General features: G+C 49.1%; 5 protein-coding genes and 1 long non-coding RNA gene across 15 annotated transcripts in view; 3 read left to right on the top strand and 3 right to left on the bottom strand.

The window, feature by feature from the left end:
* The first annotated feature begins 4171 nt into the window (after positions 1-4171).
* On the top strand, positions 4172-7021 carry INO80B (INO80 complex subunit B). Its single transcript, XM_006905200.3, has 5 exons — positions 4172-4370; positions 4602-4794; positions 5017-5135; positions 5290-5459; positions 6407-7021. The coding sequence occupies exons 1-5, from the start codon at positions 4313-4315 to the stop codon at positions 6935-6937; spliced, it is 1071 nt and encodes a 356-aa protein (XP_006905262.1). The 5' UTR covers positions 4172-4312; the 3' UTR covers positions 6938-7021.
* A 149-nt stretch (positions 7022-7170) lies between these two features.
* On the top strand, positions 7171-9936 carry WBP1 (WW domain binding protein 1). 3 transcript variants are annotated; one of them, XM_015592988.2, is made up of 5 exons: positions 7171-7483; positions 8076-8196; positions 8692-8794; positions 8920-9096; positions 9263-9932. In XM_015592988.2, exons 2-5 carry the CDS (start codon positions 8143-8145, stop codon positions 9721-9723), a joined length of 795 nt encoding a protein of 264 aa, XP_015448474.1. In that variant the 5' UTR covers positions 7171-7483; positions 8076-8142; the 3' UTR covers positions 9724-9932. The 3 variants fall into 3 exon arrangements, with proteins under 3 accessions (XP_015448474.1, XP_006905263.1, XP_006905264.1); XM_006905202.3 differs by lacking the exon at positions 7171-7483 and adding an exon at positions 7500-7739 and having other exon boundaries at positions 8076-8177; positions 9263-9936; XM_006905201.3 differs by lacking the exon at positions 8076-8196 and having other exon boundaries at positions 7472-7739; positions 9263-9936.
* Positions 9937-10095: 159 nt separating this feature from the next.
* Positions 10096-13861, bottom strand: MOGS (mannosyl-oligosaccharide glucosidase). The gene is made up of 4 exons (XM_006905203.3): positions 13353-13861; positions 12939-13165; positions 12274-12470; positions 10096-12045 (listed from the first exon to the last, which is right to left on the bottom strand). The coding sequence occupies exons 1-4, from the start codon at positions 13702-13704 to the stop codon at positions 10305-10307; spliced, it is 2517 nt and encodes an 838-aa protein (XP_006905265.1). The 5' UTR covers positions 13705-13861; the 3' UTR covers positions 10096-10304.
* A 9-nt stretch (positions 13862-13870) lies between these two features.
* MRPL53 (mitochondrial ribosomal protein L53) lies at positions 13871-17986 on the bottom strand. Of its 2 annotated transcripts, XM_015593006.2 has the most exons (4): positions 17795-17986; positions 17583-17695; positions 17396-17475; positions 13871-13998 (listed from the first exon to the last, which is right to left on the bottom strand). In XM_015593006.2, exons 1-4 carry the CDS (start codon positions 17956-17958, stop codon positions 13963-13965), a joined length of 393 nt encoding a protein of 130 aa, XP_015448492.1. In that variant the 5' UTR covers positions 17959-17986; the 3' UTR covers positions 13871-13962. The 2 variants fall into 2 exon arrangements, with proteins under 2 accessions (XP_015448492.1, XP_006905270.1); XM_006905208.3 differs by lacking the exon at positions 13871-13998 and having other exon boundaries at positions 14727-17475.
* Positions 17987-18198: 212 nt separating this feature from the next.
* Positions 18199-19176, top strand: part of LOC107196000 — a 3239-nt gene continuing 2261 nt past the window's right edge. For all 5 annotated transcript variants that reach the window (XR_003047393.1, XR_001517308.2, XR_001517307.2 and 2 more), the window contains exons 1-3: positions 18199-18315; positions 18599-18703; positions 18796-18983. This is a non-coding gene — a long non-coding RNA (uncharacterized LOC107196000). The remainder of the gene's footprint in view (positions 18316-18598; positions 18704-18795; positions 18984-19176) is intronic.
* CCDC142 (coiled-coil domain containing 142) overlaps positions 18207-19176 on the bottom strand; it is a 6787-nt gene continuing 5817 nt past the window's right edge. For 2 of the 3 annotated variants that reach the window (XM_006905207.3, XM_025049394.1), the window contains exon 9: positions 18207-19138. In XM_006905207.3, coding sequence (XP_006905269.1) covers positions 18882-19138 — 257 coding nt within the window. In that variant the 3' untranslated portion in view covers positions 18207-18881. The remainder of the gene's footprint in view (positions 19139-19176) is intronic. The other variant, XR_003047386.1, reaches the window with a different exon arrangement.

Here is a 19176-nt window from a genome sequence, read left to right on the forward strand (position 1 = left end):
TTCAAATGGGAGAGGATATGGCGGTGTCAAAAATGGCTATCACTCTTTGCTGTGTGGCTGAAACGGGGTTATCATTTTCCATTCAAAAAAAAGAAGGCGGGGGAAGGCCCTCCTCACTTCCAGAGAACCGAGAGAGAAGGAAATGGCAGAGGATTAGCTTGCTAAAGACACATGAGGAGTCTCCTGGGGACTTCAGAACTTATTGGAGAGAAAGAGAGAGAGAGGCTCCTTCATAGTAGATGAGCTGGAGCCAGAAAAATATCAGCCTTTAGCTTTAGACAGCCCAGGTTAGCATTGCTCTGTTATGGCAAATTACTCAATATTTTGTTAAAGAACTTGACTTAAAATTACTTCAGCAAAAAGGGAAATTTATTGCCCTAAGGAACTAAAATGACCAGCGATCAGGCTTTGTATATGGCTCTACCCTGGCATTCAGTGATGCAAGGATCCTGTCTCTTCCCAACAACTGGCTCTTCTTTCCTCCATGTTGGCTTCACTCTCCACAGCATAACATGATTGTTGCCAAAAATTCTGAGTCTATATCTTTTCAGGCTTAACTTTAGTGGAAAAGAGAGCTGTTTCCTGAAGCTCCTACATGTGTCTTGTATTCACTATGGGCCATTTGGGATCATTTATCCCTCCCAAACCAATCTATGTAGCCAGAGGTGTGGCCAGACCTGAACCAATCACTAGACTAAGGAGGATTCTCTGTCCAGTGGGCCAGGCCTGGACTACTTAACACACTCCTGGAGACCAGTTAGAACCCAGTGAGCTGAGAAAGAGAGAGGAGGGGAGAAGTGGTTCCCAAAGACTGTTCCAGGAGACACTTGCTCAGCTTACAGTGAGGGAATGGATGCTGGACAGGAAAAACAACAAACGTCCTCAACTTGCAAAAATTTACATGGAAAATGGAGTTCTTCTGGTTGGTGGGAAAGGCAGATCAAAAGATTTTATAAAATTTGTGGCCTTTGAGATAAACCTCAAAGGATAGATGAGGTGAAAGAAAGGAAGCGACTATCTATTGTCGCTTCTCTATACTATAAGCTCCCCAGGGAGGGACGGTCTGTCTTGTCCACTGCTTTATGCACAGTGCCTGGCACGTAGGAAGTACTCCATAAACCATCAGTTGAAGTAAATCAGCAAAGAGATACCTAAAAGAAATCTGAAGATTTAAAAGTTATTTGTGGTCTTGCAACTTTTCTGTAAGTTTAAAATTATTTCAAAATAAATTATATTTAAAAAATAAGGCCAAGAACTTTTCGGAAGGATAAAGTTATTCCTTTCAGCTTACAAACGTACTCACATCTCTCCCACTCTAAACAAAGCAAAACTAAAAACAAAACAAAATAATAAAGCCAGTGGCTACTTGCTGTCCCCACTTTCTCCCTACTGGGTATTAGGATGTTGAGGAAACACCACTGGGCCCAGTGTCAGGAAGCTTCTGTTTGAGTCGGGCTCTGTCACTCCCTATTTGATTGGCTAAATCATTTAACTTCTCTGAGCCTCAGTTTGAGGGAACGATAGCATCTCCCTTACAGCACTACCATGGGGATCAAGGGAGAGAAGGGATATGAAAGCAGGTTATAAACTCTAACACTAACTGCAGGTGATCCCTCTCTTTAACTCCTGGTGATAGAGGACTGACTACTGCCTTCACACCCTACTAGAATGCATCCTTTTCTTGGAGCTCAGCCTGCCCTTTGCGGGTCTGTACACAGCTGATCATAGCCTTCATCTGCTGATACTCCCTGCCTTTGCATGCCTTTCTTGCCTCTCTTGACCTCCTCTTCTCAACCCAGCCTGGCTCGTCTGCCTACCCGTCCAGGACAGGTGCCCGCTCAGATGTGTTTCTGGTCCTTTCCTCTTTATCTACTTGCTCTTGCTGGAATGTTTCATCTGTTCTCTTCCCTTTAGGGACCTCTTATTATGCCGATGATACCCCCACTCACATTTTCTGCATTGGCTTCTTCTCTCAGCAGCCCATCTTCATCTGGGCATTCCCACAGGCTCTACAAATGTACCTTAGGCAGAAAGAAATGATTCTCATTTTATTTGCTTCTCTCCCTATGTTCTCTTTATTTAAAACACCTTATTCCCTTAAAATACTTGGGCTAAAAATGTTGAAGTCATTTATTATTGTTGTTTGCTTATTGAACATCTACCATGTGACAGATACTACCTTAGGTACTTTACATTCTAGATTTGCTTTACTCCTTGAAAGAGCCCTGTGAAGTAGGTCCTACTTCATTCCATCTCACAAAATTAAAATCTGAGGTTCGGAGAGCTTAAATAACTTTGTGCCCAAGATTACATGCTAATAGATGGTTGTCAATGTAAGAAACATCCAAATATGTGGAGAATTTTTATGACTTTGAGCCAAACTGATGACAATTGCCAGGAGGCAAAATTTCAACGAATTGAGAAAGTGCTCTGGAGAATTTTGGAGAATTGGCAGCTTATTTTATACATTAGAGTCAAAGGAGGAGATGTAAGGAGGTTACGTGAAAACCATTGGTAGACTAAGCAGGTGAAAGAAAGCAAAGCGGAGAAATCTCTGGGATTGGATAAAAAGTAAAACAGAGAGACACACACTCCTTTTACATTGGTGGGTACAGGATAGTTAACAACATTTACAGCACATAGAGATGGTATGTGGGGAACAAGATAACAATGAGGGTTCTGTGGTCTAATGCTTTGGTGCAGTGGGTTGTGCCCTCAGGGGTCCCAAAAAAGGGATTACTCTGACATTTCAAAGGTATGTTATCTTAGATACAAAAAGACAATAGACATGCTCACTTAAGGTAAAGATTGACCTTTTTCGAGGAAGCTATAGGCCTAAGACATGACTATCCGCCATTCTATGTGGTTGCTTTTGGTCTCTGAGTTTGTAGGGCCTGCCTTGAGCTTGTCAGGTTTAGTATGTGGCCCCTTTTTTGTCCATATGGTAGAACTGGGATTTGATAATAGGCTTGTCTGACTCCAAAGTCTATTCTCTTAATTTGAATCTCTATAGTACATTGAATCACTATACTATACTATACTTACTGACTGAATTCTCACATAAAATTTCTCGTTGATTCCTTTAACCAATGAAATCTCTTGAATCAGTTCTTTTTTTGTTCACTGCTGCTACCCTGTTCAGATACACATATCATACATATTTAAATATATGTATATAGATGGTGCTTTATTCTAATTATAAATGTGATAAATATGGGCTGTAAGAAAATTCATTATGGATCTAAATAGTGAAAGTTCTCCAACTTCTAAGGATAACCACCAATAATGGTATAGTATACATTCCTTAATTTTTTTCTATGCATATGGTAGCATGTTATGCCTTTTAAAATGGGATCACATCATTTTAAAACTTGCTTTTCTTGTTTCATATATCAGCACATAGATCTACCTTGTTCTTTTTTTTTTTAATTAGGTAAAACACATTTTATACAAAATTCCATAGGCACAAAAGGGTATTTTATGAAAAACAAGTCTCCCTTCATCCTTGTTCCCCAGTCACCCATCAGAATTGCCATCACCAGTTTCTTGAGTAAACTCCTGGGGCCTCATTTCTTTTAATAGCAGCAGAGCTTCCCGTTATATGGATGTACCAAATCCATACACCATATTATTTTGTTGTTTCATAAGAGGAACACCTAGATTGTTTTCAGTGTTATTATCCACTCTGATCTAAATTCCATGCCAATTTTATCAATTACTGATCACTCTTAACTTTTGTTAGCAACATGATGGTCCATATTGGACAGATGCACCATAATTCACTTACCCATTTCTCTACTAATGAGAATTTAGGCTTAAATACCACTTGCTCTGCTCCTAGGGCACTTGTGCTGTTAAGCACTTCTGCCGTTTTGCCAGCAATACAATTCCTTATGTATTATTCTTCCACCGAACTGTGAGCTCCTCAAAAACAGAGGAAAGTGTTCATATTCATCTTTGTATTCTCATAGCCTAGCCTCGAATTTGGTCCGGAGCATATGCTCACCACGCCTGAGTGTAATAATAATTGAATCGCCCGCGCTGAGCTCTAGAATCCGGTGTGGAGAGACGAAATCAGGGGAAAGCCCTGCCCATTTGAGTTGTACCAGCCTCAAAGGGTCCGGAACTTTTGTTGGGAGTATTGTTGTTTCTCTGGGAGGACTTTTAGCCGCAAAGCATGCCCCGCACAAGCATGGTTGCCACGCACCGGAAGTGACCGATTATTTTGCTGGTGTTAGTTCTTCCGCGGGGCGGAAAAGGCATGTCTGCCTGTGTCCCGACCATTGCCAGCCTCGTTTCCTAGCAAGACCCCATGAGTAAGCTGTGGCGGCGCGGGAGCACCTCTGGGGCTATGGAGGCCCCTGAGCCAGGTACGTGTAGGTCGATAAAGCATCTTAGGCATTCACAGAAAAGGAGTCCTTGTCTTCCTCTTCGGAGCTTCCAAGGTACTTCGCCACAGGTGGGAGGAGAAAGGCAGGGCTGTTGTTATGGTAACCGCGAGTACCGCGGGAAGAGTGGGACCTCTTAAGGGGTATTGAGTTCTTCAGGATTCTCACTGCTCCGCTCCTACCGAACACCGTTGAGAGTCTCTCCTTCCGCAGGGGAAGCGCTGGAGTTGAGTCTTGCGAGTGCTCACGGCCACGGAGTGCACAAAAAAAAGCACAAGAAGCACAAGAAGAAACACAAGAAGAAACACCACCAGGAAGAAGAGGCTGGGCCCACACAGCCATCTCCTCCCAAGCCCCAGCTCAAACTCAAAATCAAGCTGGGTGGGCAGGTCCTAGGCACCAAGAGGTGAGGCTAAGAGAGCCAAGGTTTTACCTGGGGAACTTTAGGAGCAGGCAAAGATAGAAGGGGAAGCTGGCTGAGCTTTCCAGGAGACTGAGAATGGACACTGACTTAAGGGTCTAGGTTAAGGCAGCAAGAATAGTAGAGGGTGTAGAGAAAGCTGGAAGTAGCTACTAAGCAGAAGGGAGACACTTGCTCAGCTTACAGTGTGGTGTTGCTTCTCTGCAGTGTTCCTACCTTCACTGTGATTCCTGAGGGGCCTCGCTCACCCTCTCCCCTTATGGTTGTGGATAATGAAGAGGAGCCTATGGAAGGGGTCCCCCTTGAGCAGTACCGTGCCTGGCTGGGTGAGAAGGATCTGGAGGTGGGGTTTATTCTTATACGTGGTTAAGGGGAGAGGTTTTGTTCGAGATGGGGTGAGAATTTTGAGTATCCCAGCATCAACCTGGGCAAATTAGGGTGCTCCATCTGAACAATTATTTTATCTCTCCAACTTTCCAGATGAAGACAGTAATTTGTCCCCCTCCCCGCTTCGTGACCTATCAGGGGGCTTAGGGGGTCAGGAGGAAGAGGAGGAACAGAGGTGGCTGGATGCCCTGGAGAAGGGGGAGCTGGATGACAATGGAGACCTCAAGAAGGAAATCAATGAACGGCTGCTTACTGCTCGACAGGTAAATTGATTCATTCTTTATTCAGTTACCAAATATATAGAGAGAACCTTGCATGTCCTAAGAACTTTGCTGGGCAGTGGGGAATCAGTGATGGAGGAAAGACAAACAAGGTTTCTGTTCTCATGGAGCTGATATTCATGTGTGTATTGGGGGGATAAATAAGTAAATAATTTTGAAAAGTTGTTAGGTTTATAACAAAAACAGAGTGATGAAACAGAAAGTGGTGGAAAAGAGACATTAGATAGGGAGGGATGACCTCTATGAAGAGAAAACATTTCCAATACCAGAAGAGCTTTTCAGGCAGAGAGACCAGCAGGCACAAAAGCCCTGAGAGTGGAACATGCCTAGTGGTCAAGGAGGATAAGTGTGACTAAGACATGGAGGAATTGTATGCAGAGAAGTGATATATTTGACTTACATTTCCATAGATTGCTTTGGTTTCTTAGTGGAGTTAAGGAATGAAACCAGGACAGCAGGTAGAAAGCTGTTGAAGTAGTCATGTGAGAGATGGTGGTGGCTTGAAGCAAGGTGAAGTTGTTGGAGATGGATATATTTTGGAAGTAGACATTTGTTGGGTGCAGGGAAGAGGAATCAAGGCTAAACCTGGCTTGAGCAGTTATCCAATTGATGCTATCCATTGAGATAAAGTGATTTAAAACAACAACCAAAACTCCCAGACATGTGCAGTTATGGTACACAGGACAGGCAAGTAACATTACTAATACTCTTTACCTTGAGAGTCAAGGATCTAAAGCTGTAAGTTGGAGACCTGGGAGGAGGCAGTATTAAGGGATCCTGGAGAAGGGTGCACATTCCACCCCTTTTCCCAAGGCCTGTGCTCCTTGAAACCCTGCTTTCTACGTACCCTCACACCCTTACTCCTTACCCCTTCCCAGTTCCTGCGGACCTCGCCTGACCATTTTCTGACTCCATCTGTCTCTCCCCAGCGAGCTCTGCTCCAGAAGGCGCAGAGTCAGCCTTCCCCGATGCTGCCACTGCCTGTGGCTGGGGACTGCCCTGCCCCCGCCCTCACCGAGGAGATGCTGCTAAAGCGCGAGGAGCGGGCCCGTAAGAGGCGGCTGCAGGCTGCGCGGCGGGCTGAGGAGCACAAGAACCAGACTATTGAGCGCCTCACCAAGACTGCGGCGCCCAGCGGGCGGGGAGGCCGAGGGGCTGCTCGGGGCGAACGGAGGGGAGGGCGGACTGTGGCCCCGGCCCCCATGGTGCGCTACAGTAGTGGGGCACAGGGTTCCACCCTTTCCTTCCCACCGGGCGTCCCCACCCCCGTGCCAGTGTCTCAGCGACCATCTCTATCTGGCCCTCCGCCACGATGCTCTGTCCCTGGCTGCCCGCACCCGCGCCGGTACGCCTGCTCCCGCACTGGCCAGGCGCTCTGCAGCCTTCAGTGCTACCGCATCAACCTGCAGATGAGGCTGGGGGGGCCCGAGGGGCCTGGATCCCCCCTTTTGGCTACGTAAGGTCCTTAACTCAGACTCTCTGCCCTCTCTCCTGCCTGGATTCAGTGTCTTCCCCACCCTATTAAATTTTATCCGGTGTCCCGACTTGTACAGAATTGGGAGAATGGGGTATGGGAGGCCAATTCCACGTACACACATCTTGCTCCAGTCGGAGCTTGCGTCGACGCCAGGCCGCAGGAAGACTGGCCGCTAGCTCCCAGACTCCAACTGACTTGGGATCCTGCTACCTCTTCCAGCAGGATTTCCAGCAGAATTACCTGGCGTGGTTAGGCTTTTGGCGTCTTGCCGAAAGCAGGGCTCGAACCAATCAGCGGGGAAAGTTGCTCTTCTGGACGGCCGTTCATTGGTTGACAATTCGAAGCCTGTTCTGCTGTTTCTATTGGCTACTGGCGCTGTCTGTCAGGGCCGTGGTTCGAGCCTTACCCCACTCTTTGTGAAAGCTCTTGTTGTCTGGGAGAGTGGCGTAGGCGCTGCTGTGTATTGGTCACCGGGAGAAGCCTCCGATCCGCTCCTATTGGCTCATGTGCCGAAGAGCGATGCTGATTGGTAGGATAGAGCAACCTGGGTTCTAGTTGGCAGAGCTCTCCCCGGATGGGAGCTCCGACCGCGGAGTGATGGTAGCGGCAGTGAAGATGGGCCGGGCAGGGACCATGGCGGTGGCGGCAGAGGTGGCAGGGGCGGGGCAGCTGGCGGTAGAGGAGGCTGTGGTCTTCTGGGGGCTGTAGGTGGAGGCATGGCTCAGGCCAGCAGCGGGAACAGCAGCGAAGAGGCCTGGGAGGCACTTCGGGTGCCGCAACAGCAGGTATCCCAACAGCTCCCAAAGCCTGTCATGACAGCCATTTATTTCCCTTTCCCCTTTACTGCCCCTTTCTTTTGGAATGGTGGGGATAGGGGAGGAGCTCACGGAGTTAAAGGTACTGTGAAGTTCCTAAATATGCCCCTTCCACTCTTTGTCTAAACTTTGTAACGTAGATGCATGCAGTTGACTTTTCCTGCAGCCTCATAGACCCATCTCATGGCTGCAGTGGGAGCTTGCAGTGGCTCTCCAGTGACCAGAGGCATAGTGAGGCCCCAGGGAGGCTCCCTGTCTTACAACAGTTATTCGTGATATTTTTCTGTGTGCCTATTGTCACAACAGAATCCAGCAGCGTCTTCTCTTGAGGGAGCAATTTGGAGAGGACCTGGAACCCAGAGTCGCACCCTGGATGCCATCCTTCATCATCCACAGCAATCCCATCTGGTTGGGAGCACTGCTCTGGGTCTCACCCTGCCCCTTCTCTACTCTAGGAAGTCTGAGACCCGAGGGTGGAAAGATCACCTTGGGGATGGGGAGTGGCAGGCCGTGGGGGATGATGAAAGCATTTTAGCTTTAGAAATTACTTTAAACCCCTTGCCCATTGTCCAAGGCTCCGAGATAGCTCAGCCTTCTGGCTTCTACTAAAACACTCCATTAACAGAAAACACCTTGGAGGCCAGCCTATATGCAAAGCTGAAATTTGCAGCTCTGTATGTCCATACCTTCATCTTGTTCTCTAGACTGATTCTTGCTCTTCCAAATCCTCTTCCTTGGTGACAACCCTTCAGATTTTTGAACACTCCTCTCAACACCACTATTCTCCCTCTCCATAGATCTCTTAACTAAACTTGATTCACAGGGTGGGATTCTTCTGTATGTGCATGCAGCAGGTAGGGGTGGAGTAGACAGTGCCTTGGGCTAGAATTGCCCTTGAATCTAAGTGCCTCCTTGCTCCCAGCTTCGAGAGCTGTGCCCAGGAGTGAACAACCAGCCCTACCTCTGTGAGAGTGGTCACTGTTGCGGGGAGACTGGCTGCTGTACCTACTACTATGAACTCTGGTGTGAGTCTCCAACAGGGCTATTCGCAGGTCCTTCTGCCCACCCTCCCTTAGACCTCAGAATTCCAGACTTCAAGGACCCTTCTCTGCTTGAGGTATCTAAGACTCTTCCTCCTTATCACCTGCAGGGTTCTGGCTGCTCTGGACTGTCCTCATCCTTTTTAGCTGCTGTTGTGCCTTCCGCCATCGACGGGCTAAACTCCGGCTGCAGCAACAGCAGCGGCAGCGAGAGATCAACTTATTGGCCTACCATGGGGCATGCCATGGGGCTGGCCCTGTCCCTACTGGTTCACTGCTTGACCTTCGTGAGTGACTCGAGACTCCGGGCTACCAATGGCTCTTCCCAAACCAGGACCCTGAATCATCCCCATTCTCTTCCTAGACATTTCAAAGCACACTTTCCCTAACAAGAAAGTGACTGCCACCTCACCCCTGGTTGCCTTCAACCAACCATGCCATTCTTTCCTGCAGGCCTCCTCAGCGCCTTCAAACCTCCAGCCTATGAGGATGTGGTTCACCACCCGGGCACACCGCCGCCTCCTTACACTGTGGCCTCAGGCTGCCCCTTGACTGCTTCCAGGGAATGCACCTGCTGCTCCTCTGCTTCTAGCTGCTCTGCCCACTACGAGGGAACAAATGTGGAAGGTGTTTCCTCCCACCAGAGTGCCCCCCCTCATCAGGAGGGTGGGACTGAGGCAGGGGTGAGCCCTGTCCCCACACCCCTCTCCTGCCGCTATCGCCGCCTGACCGGTGACTCGGGTATTGAGCTCTGCCCTTGTCCTGACTCTAGTGATGGCGAGCCACTCAAGGAGGCTAGGGTTAGTGTCACCCAGCCAGATCTGGGGGACCACTCCCCTTTTGTGCTGCCCCTAGATCCCATGCTCCAGGTTTCTCCTGTGGGGCTGACTTCCAGTGAAGGGAACATCCCATAAGCAGTCTTAGAGGGGGTTACTTGTCCACCAGAAACAGCCCTGGTCCCAACTCCTTCAGTTCTCTGCCTCTTCCCTGCCCTCCTAGAATCTGCCTAAAAGGGCTGGAGTCCTGAGGAGAGGAGCAGTGTTTGGGGGACTGTGCTAGCTCTAACCCCCACAACATACACAGGAGCCTTTGATCTCATTAAAGTGAACCAGATGCTTGTGGACTTGGGTGGACTAGTGCTCAACTCACTGCACTGCACTTAATCTGACATTGGATTTGGAGGGAACAGGTAATGGCCACTTTTTGTACTTTCTCTGAAAGACAGCAGGCATCCCTAAGGCCTGGATTAAGACCTCTTGATGAGGCAAAGCTGGCAAGAGCAAGAGTTTGGCATGGTTTTTCAATTTATTTAGAAAAATAGACTCCGAATTCACATTCACCCCAGAGCTATATGGGATGACAGTAAGGAGAAACCTGAGATGAGCTGAGGAGAGTCTGAAACTGGTATCTGAGGACTGGGGGGAAGAAGCTAGAGACCTTGTCCCTCTAGTCCAGAGTGGCACAAGGGGCCTGGCTCCCCTTCCACCTTCCCCCTTTAGTAGTCTTCAGCCATGGCCAGTAGGACAAGGCTAGTCCAACCATGGAAAGGGCGGCAGCCCATGCCCTTCCCGTCCCAGTCACTGTAGTGCTCCCACAGGAACCCTGTGGCCTGGTACTGCCGCCACACATTGCCCACCACATTGGCACGCAGCTTCTTGTGGAGCTTGGCAGCCCGGGCCTGGTGGGGACCCTCCAGATGCCCATAGTGGTGGAGAGCTCCCAAGGCCAGGTAGTTGATATTGAGCCACACAGCACCCCGCCAGTAGGGAGGATCATGCTCTGAATTGCGCTGGCCATAAAAGGAGCTAGAGGCTGCAAGGGAGCGCAAACCAAAGGGGCTCCAGAGATGACGACTGTCAGCTAGAACATCCAGCAGAGGACCAAGGCGGGATGAGTGGGGGTCCAGCAGCCGCAGCAGCAAGGGAAAAAGACTGACATAGCCCAATGCATCCACATATTGTAAGCGAGGATGGGGCCGGCCCACTACCCGCACTAGCCCCTGAGGGGACTGAGGCTTTAGATGCACAGCTTTTGTGTGGTTCCCAAAGTCTGCAAAGACTCCTAGCTCTGGGGCCCAGTGTAGCTCATCCAGGATTTCCTCTGTCTCCAATGAGGCAGCCAGTGGGCCCAGCTCTGCAGCTGCCTCAGTTTCTCCTAGCTGTTCTGCTAGCCGCACCATCACACGGGCACCTAGTGCCACCCAGCACCGCAGGTCCAGGTGCCGCTCGGTGGCTGAAGGGTGTGAAGCCCGGGGATAGTCATCTAGCCCTGAAGGCAGTGTCTTGGGGTTCAATAAGGTTGGCAAAACTGGGTCCCGGCCCCGCCAGCGGTAAGACAATGGCACTGGCCCTGCCTGGCTCTGATGGAGCCAAGAGAACCAAGCATGCAGGCGGGGGAAGGCCCTGCGGAGGAAGGCTAAGTCGGCAGGGTCACCACCCTTTAGCATGTGGGCTACAGGTAAAAGTAGGGTTGGGGGGTTGGCGTGGACTGTCCGTTGCACCAGGAATTCTGGGGGTACCCGGGCTCGAGCCTCATCCCCCAGCACCTGCTCCCGCCCAATCCAGCCATCAGCATTGAGCAGCCCCAGCCAGTGGCCTAGGGCTTCCCGGGTGAGGTAGGGATCCCACCGCTGGACCACCAGCTGGTGAAAGCCCTCGTCCCAGAGGAAGCCTCGTGGAAAGAATGACCGGGAGGGCACTGCTGTGAAGAGAGGGACAGGTGGGAAAAGGGCTGGGGCCACCTTCTGCTCAGACCCCTCAACACTCGTGTCTGGCAATACCAGACCTTGTCCATAGAAGTAGCCAATTCCACCGAGGAGGCCACTGAGGGCAGCCTGACCCAAAGCCTGCTCCTCAGTGCTCAGGCCCTTCTCCTGCAGCCGGAACGTCTTCTCAAATCGCTCTCTAAAGGCTTCAGTATGGCTCTCCAGGGCCTGGGTCAGCAGGCTACCTGCCAGCTGCCCCAGGGCTTGGTTTTCTGCCCGGGCACTGCCTGATTCAAATACCAGCTCCATTGAAAATGGGACTTTCAGTGTCACCTGTTGTATCAAGAACTGCCCTTGTCCCTGTCCTTGCCCACTTGGGCCTCTGTCCTCCCACTTCAGAGATCCTGGCAAGCCAAGGTAGCGTTCAGAGGAGGCCCCTGGGGGCCGATGCTGAAACCAGCTATTTAGGCGACTCTTCACCACTTCTGTCAGCAAGGGAAGTCCTGGGTTGGAGGACCAGAAGACATTGTAGCTTGAAGAGAAAAAGATAAATAGGAAGTATTATTGAGGAGGAAGTAAAGGGTATTACTAAGAAATATGAGGTGATCAGGAGTCAGTATGGGAGGATTTTGGCAATGCAAGGGACTGGAGCCTAGTGAGAAGGAAAATAACTGGAAAGAGGGCAGAGTAGGGGAGAAAGAAATCAAGTCAGCATCCATACCACCCCTACCACCACCCCACACTCTCTTCCCCCAGTTACCTGCCATACTTGGGACCAGTATCCCCAGGACTGGTTGGTGCCAGAAGTGTAAAACGGAAGTCACCAAGTTCATTGGTGTGCCCACTGATGAACTTCAACTGCCCCTTAGCTCCAACCTCTGGCACTAAGACTTCCTCGCCATCTGTCACCACATAGAAGAACAAGGACACCAAAGGGAGGGCAGAGGTACCTGGGGCCTGGATGACCACAGAGGACAGAAAAACACAACATTAGATTGGCATTCTCCCTTGAGAATCAGACTTATTGAGGGAAAGGAGCACCAGGTAGGAGCAACATGAGAAACATACATCTGGCAGTGTTGAGGGTCACTGCAGGTAAGCACACAGTGGGATGAAATAAAGAGCCTTGCACATGGTTCTCTGGGAAATAAGAGAGCACTTCTATGCCATGTATTATGCTAAGAACACTATATATTATTTCCTTTAATTCTTACAATCTTGTTGAGTTAGGTGCTATTTTTATCTCCATTTTACAGAAAAGGAAACCAGAGATAGTAAATAGAGATGATCTTACAGGCAAGTGTTTAAGGCAGGCAGACTCAGAGCTGTTACTACCCACTCCTCCCCACTTCATACTGCATTCCTGGCAGCAAAGGAAGGGTGGAAGGAGTCTGAGCTGGGGTAACGGTGTCCTGAGACCCTGACCTGAGGCTCTACAGTCACTCTCCAGCTCCAGTCTCCTCCGTGCTGACCCCCAGGTCTCTTGACGAATTCAGTAGTGAGCCTTAAAGCCCCATCCTGGATGTGCTGCCGCCCGAAGGAGAGACCGTCGTGGAACTCCCAGCCATAGGGACCCACTCCGTCTCCCTGCTCACACGTGTGCCTGAGCTTAGGGGTCCCTGGGGCAGGCCCTTGCTGCGCCCACATCAGTCCTGGGGGTAGAATGGCCACGTAAGTCAAAGAGAGAGAGAAAGGATCCTGTCCCTCTGGGTCTCTGAGAACTTCAGGGTCATCCCTCTTCATAACTCTCCTGATCCACTCCTCCCCACTCCTGCTCTGGCATGAAGCTGGGGCATCCAGATTAAGAGTTCGCCTGCCTGCCCGCTGGGGCCCGGTTACCGGTGAGGAGGGGCTGAGCGCTGCGAGTCTTCATGCCAAAGTATACGTGAGGGCGGTAAGTGCCCCAGAAGAGGTGCGGGGCCACGGCGGGGCTCGAAGAGTTGAGAGGCAGCGCGGGGGGCGCGGAGTGCAGCGTGACCGCCTGCCGCGCGCGATGCCACGCCAGCAGCCAGCTTCCCGACAGACTCAGGGCCAGAGGCAGGACTACGATGGCCAGAACGGCTCCCGCGACCGTGCCACGGGTCATGCCAACACGGCTGTCCCGTCGCGCGGTGCCGCTTCGAGACGCCCCCTCAGCGGTCCGCGCTCCATCTGCCAGCGTTCCGCGGCGCCGCCGCTCGCCCCGAGCCATTCTGGCAAGGAGGTCGGCGTCGTGAGAGCTCCGGGAGGCGGCAAAGGAGCCCGAGGTCTGCCTCGCCTCCTCGGCTCGAGCGCAGCGCCGGGTAGCCACAGATTTTTCAGCAGCAACAGCCTGCCCCGGCCTTCTGCTCTGCTTCCGCCTCTTGCCGGAAGTCCAGCCCCGCTACGTCAGGTTAAGACACCGAGCTCCGAACCGCTATCGCGGGTGTGGCACAGGGCTAGTCATTGGGTCGGCTCCGCGTTCACTGGGTTAGCATTTATTTGGTGTCCTCACGGAGTTTACAGGCTAGTAGAAAAAAAAAAAAGAAACCAATCTCACACTGCGCTCTTTTAAATATATTTCAAATGTGTGTGTGTATACATATATGTGTGTGTGTGTGTGTGTGTGTATATACATATATATGTATATTACATATTATGGCTTATATGTATATATACATACACACCTGAGATGCTTTTACTTTTAACCTCTCCCTACCATGCCCCACTCAGGTGGCTGAAAACTGTGGCTTAGAAAGTTAAAGTCACTTGGCCCTGGCCGGAGACAGAAAGTGGGGCACTTGGAACCCAGGTGTATCGGAATCAAACTGGATCGTTTTTGCTCACTTTCCTAGTGGAGAGTGCTGGAGTGGGCCCAAGAGGAAGCCTTAAATCTGTTCCAGCAGTATCTTTGCACTTTAGACAAATCATATCTCCATCAGTTTACAAGATTCCTTATCTAGATGAACCCTAAAAAGGACAATAATGGTGGTGTGGGCACTTAGAGAATGCATATTTTTTCTTTTCTACAACCCAGGAAGCAAAGGAGCTTAAGGGTCACTTATGTCCAGGCCAGGAAAGACTGTAGGAAAGGGGTAGCATCAGCATCTCAAGTTGACCTAGAAGAGTCAACATTACATTTGGTGGTGGTTCAGAGCGCTTAGATTCAGTTACTTATTTCTCACCAACAGCTCAGCATACACCGTATTACGTAAAATTCCCTAGGGCAAAAAGACTGGAGAAAGAGGCTGACAATTCCATCATTACATCTAGAATTTATTAAGGGAACTTTCATATAAGGTGCGTATTGGGTAGCAGCAAGACATGAATATCCTCCACACCACATGACAGGCGCTAAGGGGTGTGACCTAAACCAGATAGGAGTAAAATGCCTTATAATCTTGCCTGGGGCTGGGAAAGGTCGATCAAAGTCTCTGAGGGGATTTTTGGGAAGCAATCTCTGTTCTGGCTAGGATCTACCCGGTGAGTCAGGCAGCAGTCACATTAAGGAGTAGTCTCTCCTCCACAGAAGGTATTTTCATAAAGTACGAATCCCTATCATCTTTTGAAAAACTCTACTCCATACCTTTATGCTACTCTAGCTATTATCACACCTCCCATCCAAACTCATATATAAATCTAATACTTTATGCTATGCTGCATGCCCACTTCCTATTTCACTATAATCTGATTTCTGGCTCCATCCTGCACTGGTAACTTCTTGCTCATTCAACAATTCGACAAGCCTTCTGCCCAAATTCACAGTCTTGTCTTCCTTGCTACCACTGCACCTAGTGCACATCTCTATTGTAACATTTATTGCATACCTGTTTTATTATTCATCTTTGTATCTTAGTACTACTAATCAATTATAAGCACAAGGTAGATTCTAAATGTAAGTTCAACAAATATTTATTGTACACTCTGTATTAGGCACTATGCAAGGTGCTGGGGACACAGAGAAAACAGCCCCAACTTCAAATTCACAATCTAGAAATACAGTGCCAGTGCTCGATCCATGTTTATAGCAATGTTTGAACCATCCCCATTTTACAAATGAGTGGTTAAGTCTAGCCAAAGATAATAGCCAATTAACCAGAGCTGGGAAACTCAAATCTAGATTGTATCTTTTCAACTATAACATAAAGCCTCTTGTGTGACCTGCCATTGAGTTGGCTCAGACTCCTGGTGACCCATGAATGAGTAATGTCCCCAATGTCAACAGCCCTGATCAACTCCTATAAACTCATGCCTATGACTTCTTTTATGGAGTCAATCCACTTCATATTTGATCTTCTTCTTTTCCTGCTGTCTTCTATCTTTCTCAGCATTACTGTCTTTTCCAAAGAACCCTGCCTTCTCATGGTGTACCTGAAGTAGGACAAGGCCTCTTACATAACATTTATTTAATTCCCAGTAATGTTCTGGGTGCCTAAGAGATATCAATTTATTCAATCCTCTCAATAATCTTATAAGGTAAGTACTATTATCCCCATTTTACAAATGAGGGGACAGGCACTGAGAGAATAAGTAATTTGTCCAAAGTTACATAACTGCTTAAGGGCAGAGGTGGGATTCAACCCCAGGTGTTCTGGCTCTTAACTACACTATACTGCTTCCTGATAGTTTTCTTTTTTAAAAGGGAGAGAAAAAACAGCCCTTTGAAGGTAGCACTCTTTTAAGCAAAGAAGCAGTATAACAATGTGGTAGGAAAGTCATGCAAAATGTATTTGGCAAAGTACACAGGAGCCAATATCTAAAGATCCTTGATTGCCTCGTTGAGCATTCTGAAGTTCTCTAAACTAGTGAATGGCTCGCAACCATTTTTTCCCATAACTTACAGAAAGAAATAATTCTCTATTGCAACTACGTACGTGCAGATACACATGTATGCACATACTTTATATATATATATACATCTACATACACATATATTCATAATTATATGCTTAAAACTTAAGTTTCTTAAAAAATACTTCCTATTCCATGTGTCATACATTCTGATACTTTTAATTCTATTTTACTTTGTTTTTAAAAGGCTGATTTACCCCCTAAATTGACTTCATGATTGATACTAATAGGTGGTAACTCAGTATGAAAAATACTTTAAGCACAATGCCTAAAAGTACTTCAGGAACTATTCTTTGAAACAAGTAGTAGTGAGACATATAACCAGTGATGTGCTTTGGAAAGATAAAATTAAGCAGCCTCAAAAATGATTAGAAAAAAAGGAGACTGGTGGGAGAATGCAATAAGGAGAAGAATAGGATTGAAGAGAATATTTCAAGAGCTTTTGTTTAAGACACAATATTCAGAATTTACTGACTAGATATGCAGGAAAAAGGAGAGGACAGAACCAGAGATAATGCTGTAGTTTCCAGCCCAGGTGGCTGGGCAGATGAAGTACCTTTAAAAGTAATGGGCAAGTCAGAGGGTGAGGCTTGTATGTATATGTGTATGTAAGATTATCAATTCTATTTGGACAGAGTGTTGGTAGGATTTGGAGAAAATTGGTAGTAGGTAATCCGACTATAACAAAAAAGTTGAGATTAAAGCCAAACAGAAATGTAGGGTTTAACCCAAGAAGGTAGTTCAAGAGGTACCTTGAGAGTTACGGGGGAAGCCAAAATCAAAACGGTTAAACAATGAATGATGGTAAAAAAGTGAAATAAATTCAAGTTTGTCCAGACACCTCCGGATCCTGTCTCGTCCCAGAAACAATGGTTGAATTTGTAGCCACGGAGGGCGGGTGTGTGTGTGTGGCGGGGGGCTCTCTGTGGCTCTCTAGATAATGATTTGAGTGATTAATTCAAGCTTTTCTTGGATAAGTGTCCTAGCAAATCCCAGGCTTTTTAGTCTCTTCCGCGCAGTTAGCGCCCGGCACCAGCGTCAGGCTTGTCCCCGCTCCCCGCCGCGCTCCTTGCCTGGATGTGGGAAGCGAAGGCGGTGAGCATTTCCTGGGCAGTGAGGTGGGCGCCGCGCATAATCAGGCGATGCCCGTCCCCTGGGGAAGAAACGAACGAATCAAGTACAAGAAGGACAGAGAGGCCCAGGCTGCGGGCGCGCGGGCTGCCTGCCGCCCACTCCCGCCAGACTCCCTCGCGAGCCCACCAAAGAGCACGTCCACGCAGGGATCGGAGCCATCGTGCCTCACGTCCGCAATCACTGAGCAGCTGAGGTTGGTGGAGCGGACCTTCTCGCTACTCACAGCCTGGAGGAAGGTCCTGCGATGGGAAAGCAGTGTGAGTGCTGGGCCGAGGGGGGTGGACCCATAGTGGGAGGAAGGCGCGTCCCTTCCAATCCCCACTCCCTCCCTCTCGTACCTCGTGGACTCCACGTTCTTCTCAAAGGGGCAGAACTGAACCCGAACCTGCTTGACAGCCCGGAGCCCCAGCCGAGCCAAAGCCGCAGCCATGGTAACCTCCGCCCCGGAAACACTCGCGCGGGCGGAAGTGTCGTCAGTGTAAGGGGCTGTGCGTGGCCGCATTGCCGCAGGCACCAAGTGCCGCTAGGGCGGGCTCTCAGGTCCCTCGGCTCTGCAGTCCCAGAGGAGAAGGCCAGCCAAAAAGGAGAGGTAGTTTCGGCACAGGGTATGGAGGGGCCCAAAGTAAGCGGTCATCAAATACAACCTGTCGTTCATAGTTATCTTGTACCACGATGAAGAAACTACATAAACCGTGCCGAAACCATTTGCACATGTCTCTGATAACACGTCGGTTTTCTGCAGCCTTTTTCCCCTTCCGTACCCTGCTGTGCCCAGTCTTAAGTGCTGGTCCCTTCCAAGGAGAGTGCACCACCATCACGGCAAGGATTATGCATCTACCAGGGGGTAAACACCATTCAGGTAATTGAAGAATAAACATGTTGAACTCTGAGTAACCAAAGCTTAAACGTGAAGATCCTACAGCCCAATGTGCTTCAAATAGCTGAAAATAATGGGGAGGGGTGTACAGGGTAATACAGCCCTTGGGACTGATCCAGCTGTAGAAATACCTATTCTACCTCTGTGGTTCCTGATGAATTCAAAGAACTTTGTGTTTAGCCTGGCTCTGAGGACTTAAGAGGAAGTGGCATCTAGGCTCTCCACTTTCTATTGCTTTTTATCTTTCTCTTTTACCTCCTCCCAGCATCTAGCCCTGAGATATATTCACTGACGGGGAATTAGCCGAGCCTCCAGAGATGCTGACCTCCATGTTCCAGGCTGTGGTTTTGCTGTTTACTCTGGATTCCAGGTACTGGAGTGATCTTGGATTCTTAGCTTGTTAGCCCAGGCTGTGTAGTTGGTGGTTCTCAGGTACACTTTCTTCCATGCTTCCAATTGTAGGCTTCTTTAACCTGCACTTCCAAACGTCTGGGCTTTTCCGGCCAGAGATGCGGAACTCTGACTTTTCTGGCTCCTGAACAGGCTCCTTAGGATTCAGGACTGGTCCCCAGGCAGGAAAGAAAAGGCAAATGCCAACGGGGTCTTCGGTGCTGCCTCAGGGCAAGCCAGGCCTGCTGATTTCCCACCAGGTAAGCCTGGGGGCTAGGTCCTCCTCCCCACAATGTGCTTAGCAGCTGAGCTGTCTGCGCTGAGGGTGCTCCAGGCCGAAGAGGGGGCTCCAAGCTCTCCAAGCTGTTGAGGCTGCTGCTGGGTAATTCCAAGGTCTGGACCTCATTACAAACACCTGGTAAGGCAGGAGTAGAAGGCAGGTGGCTGCTGTGG

The sequence above is a fragment of the Pteropus alecto genome, unplaced genomic scaffold (assembly GCF_000325575.1).
Source record: "Pteropus alecto unplaced genomic scaffold, ASM32557v1 scaffold100, whole genome shotgun sequence".
In the NCBI taxonomy this organism is placed as follows: domain Eukaryota; kingdom Metazoa; phylum Chordata; class Mammalia; order Chiroptera; family Pteropodidae; genus Pteropus; species Pteropus alecto.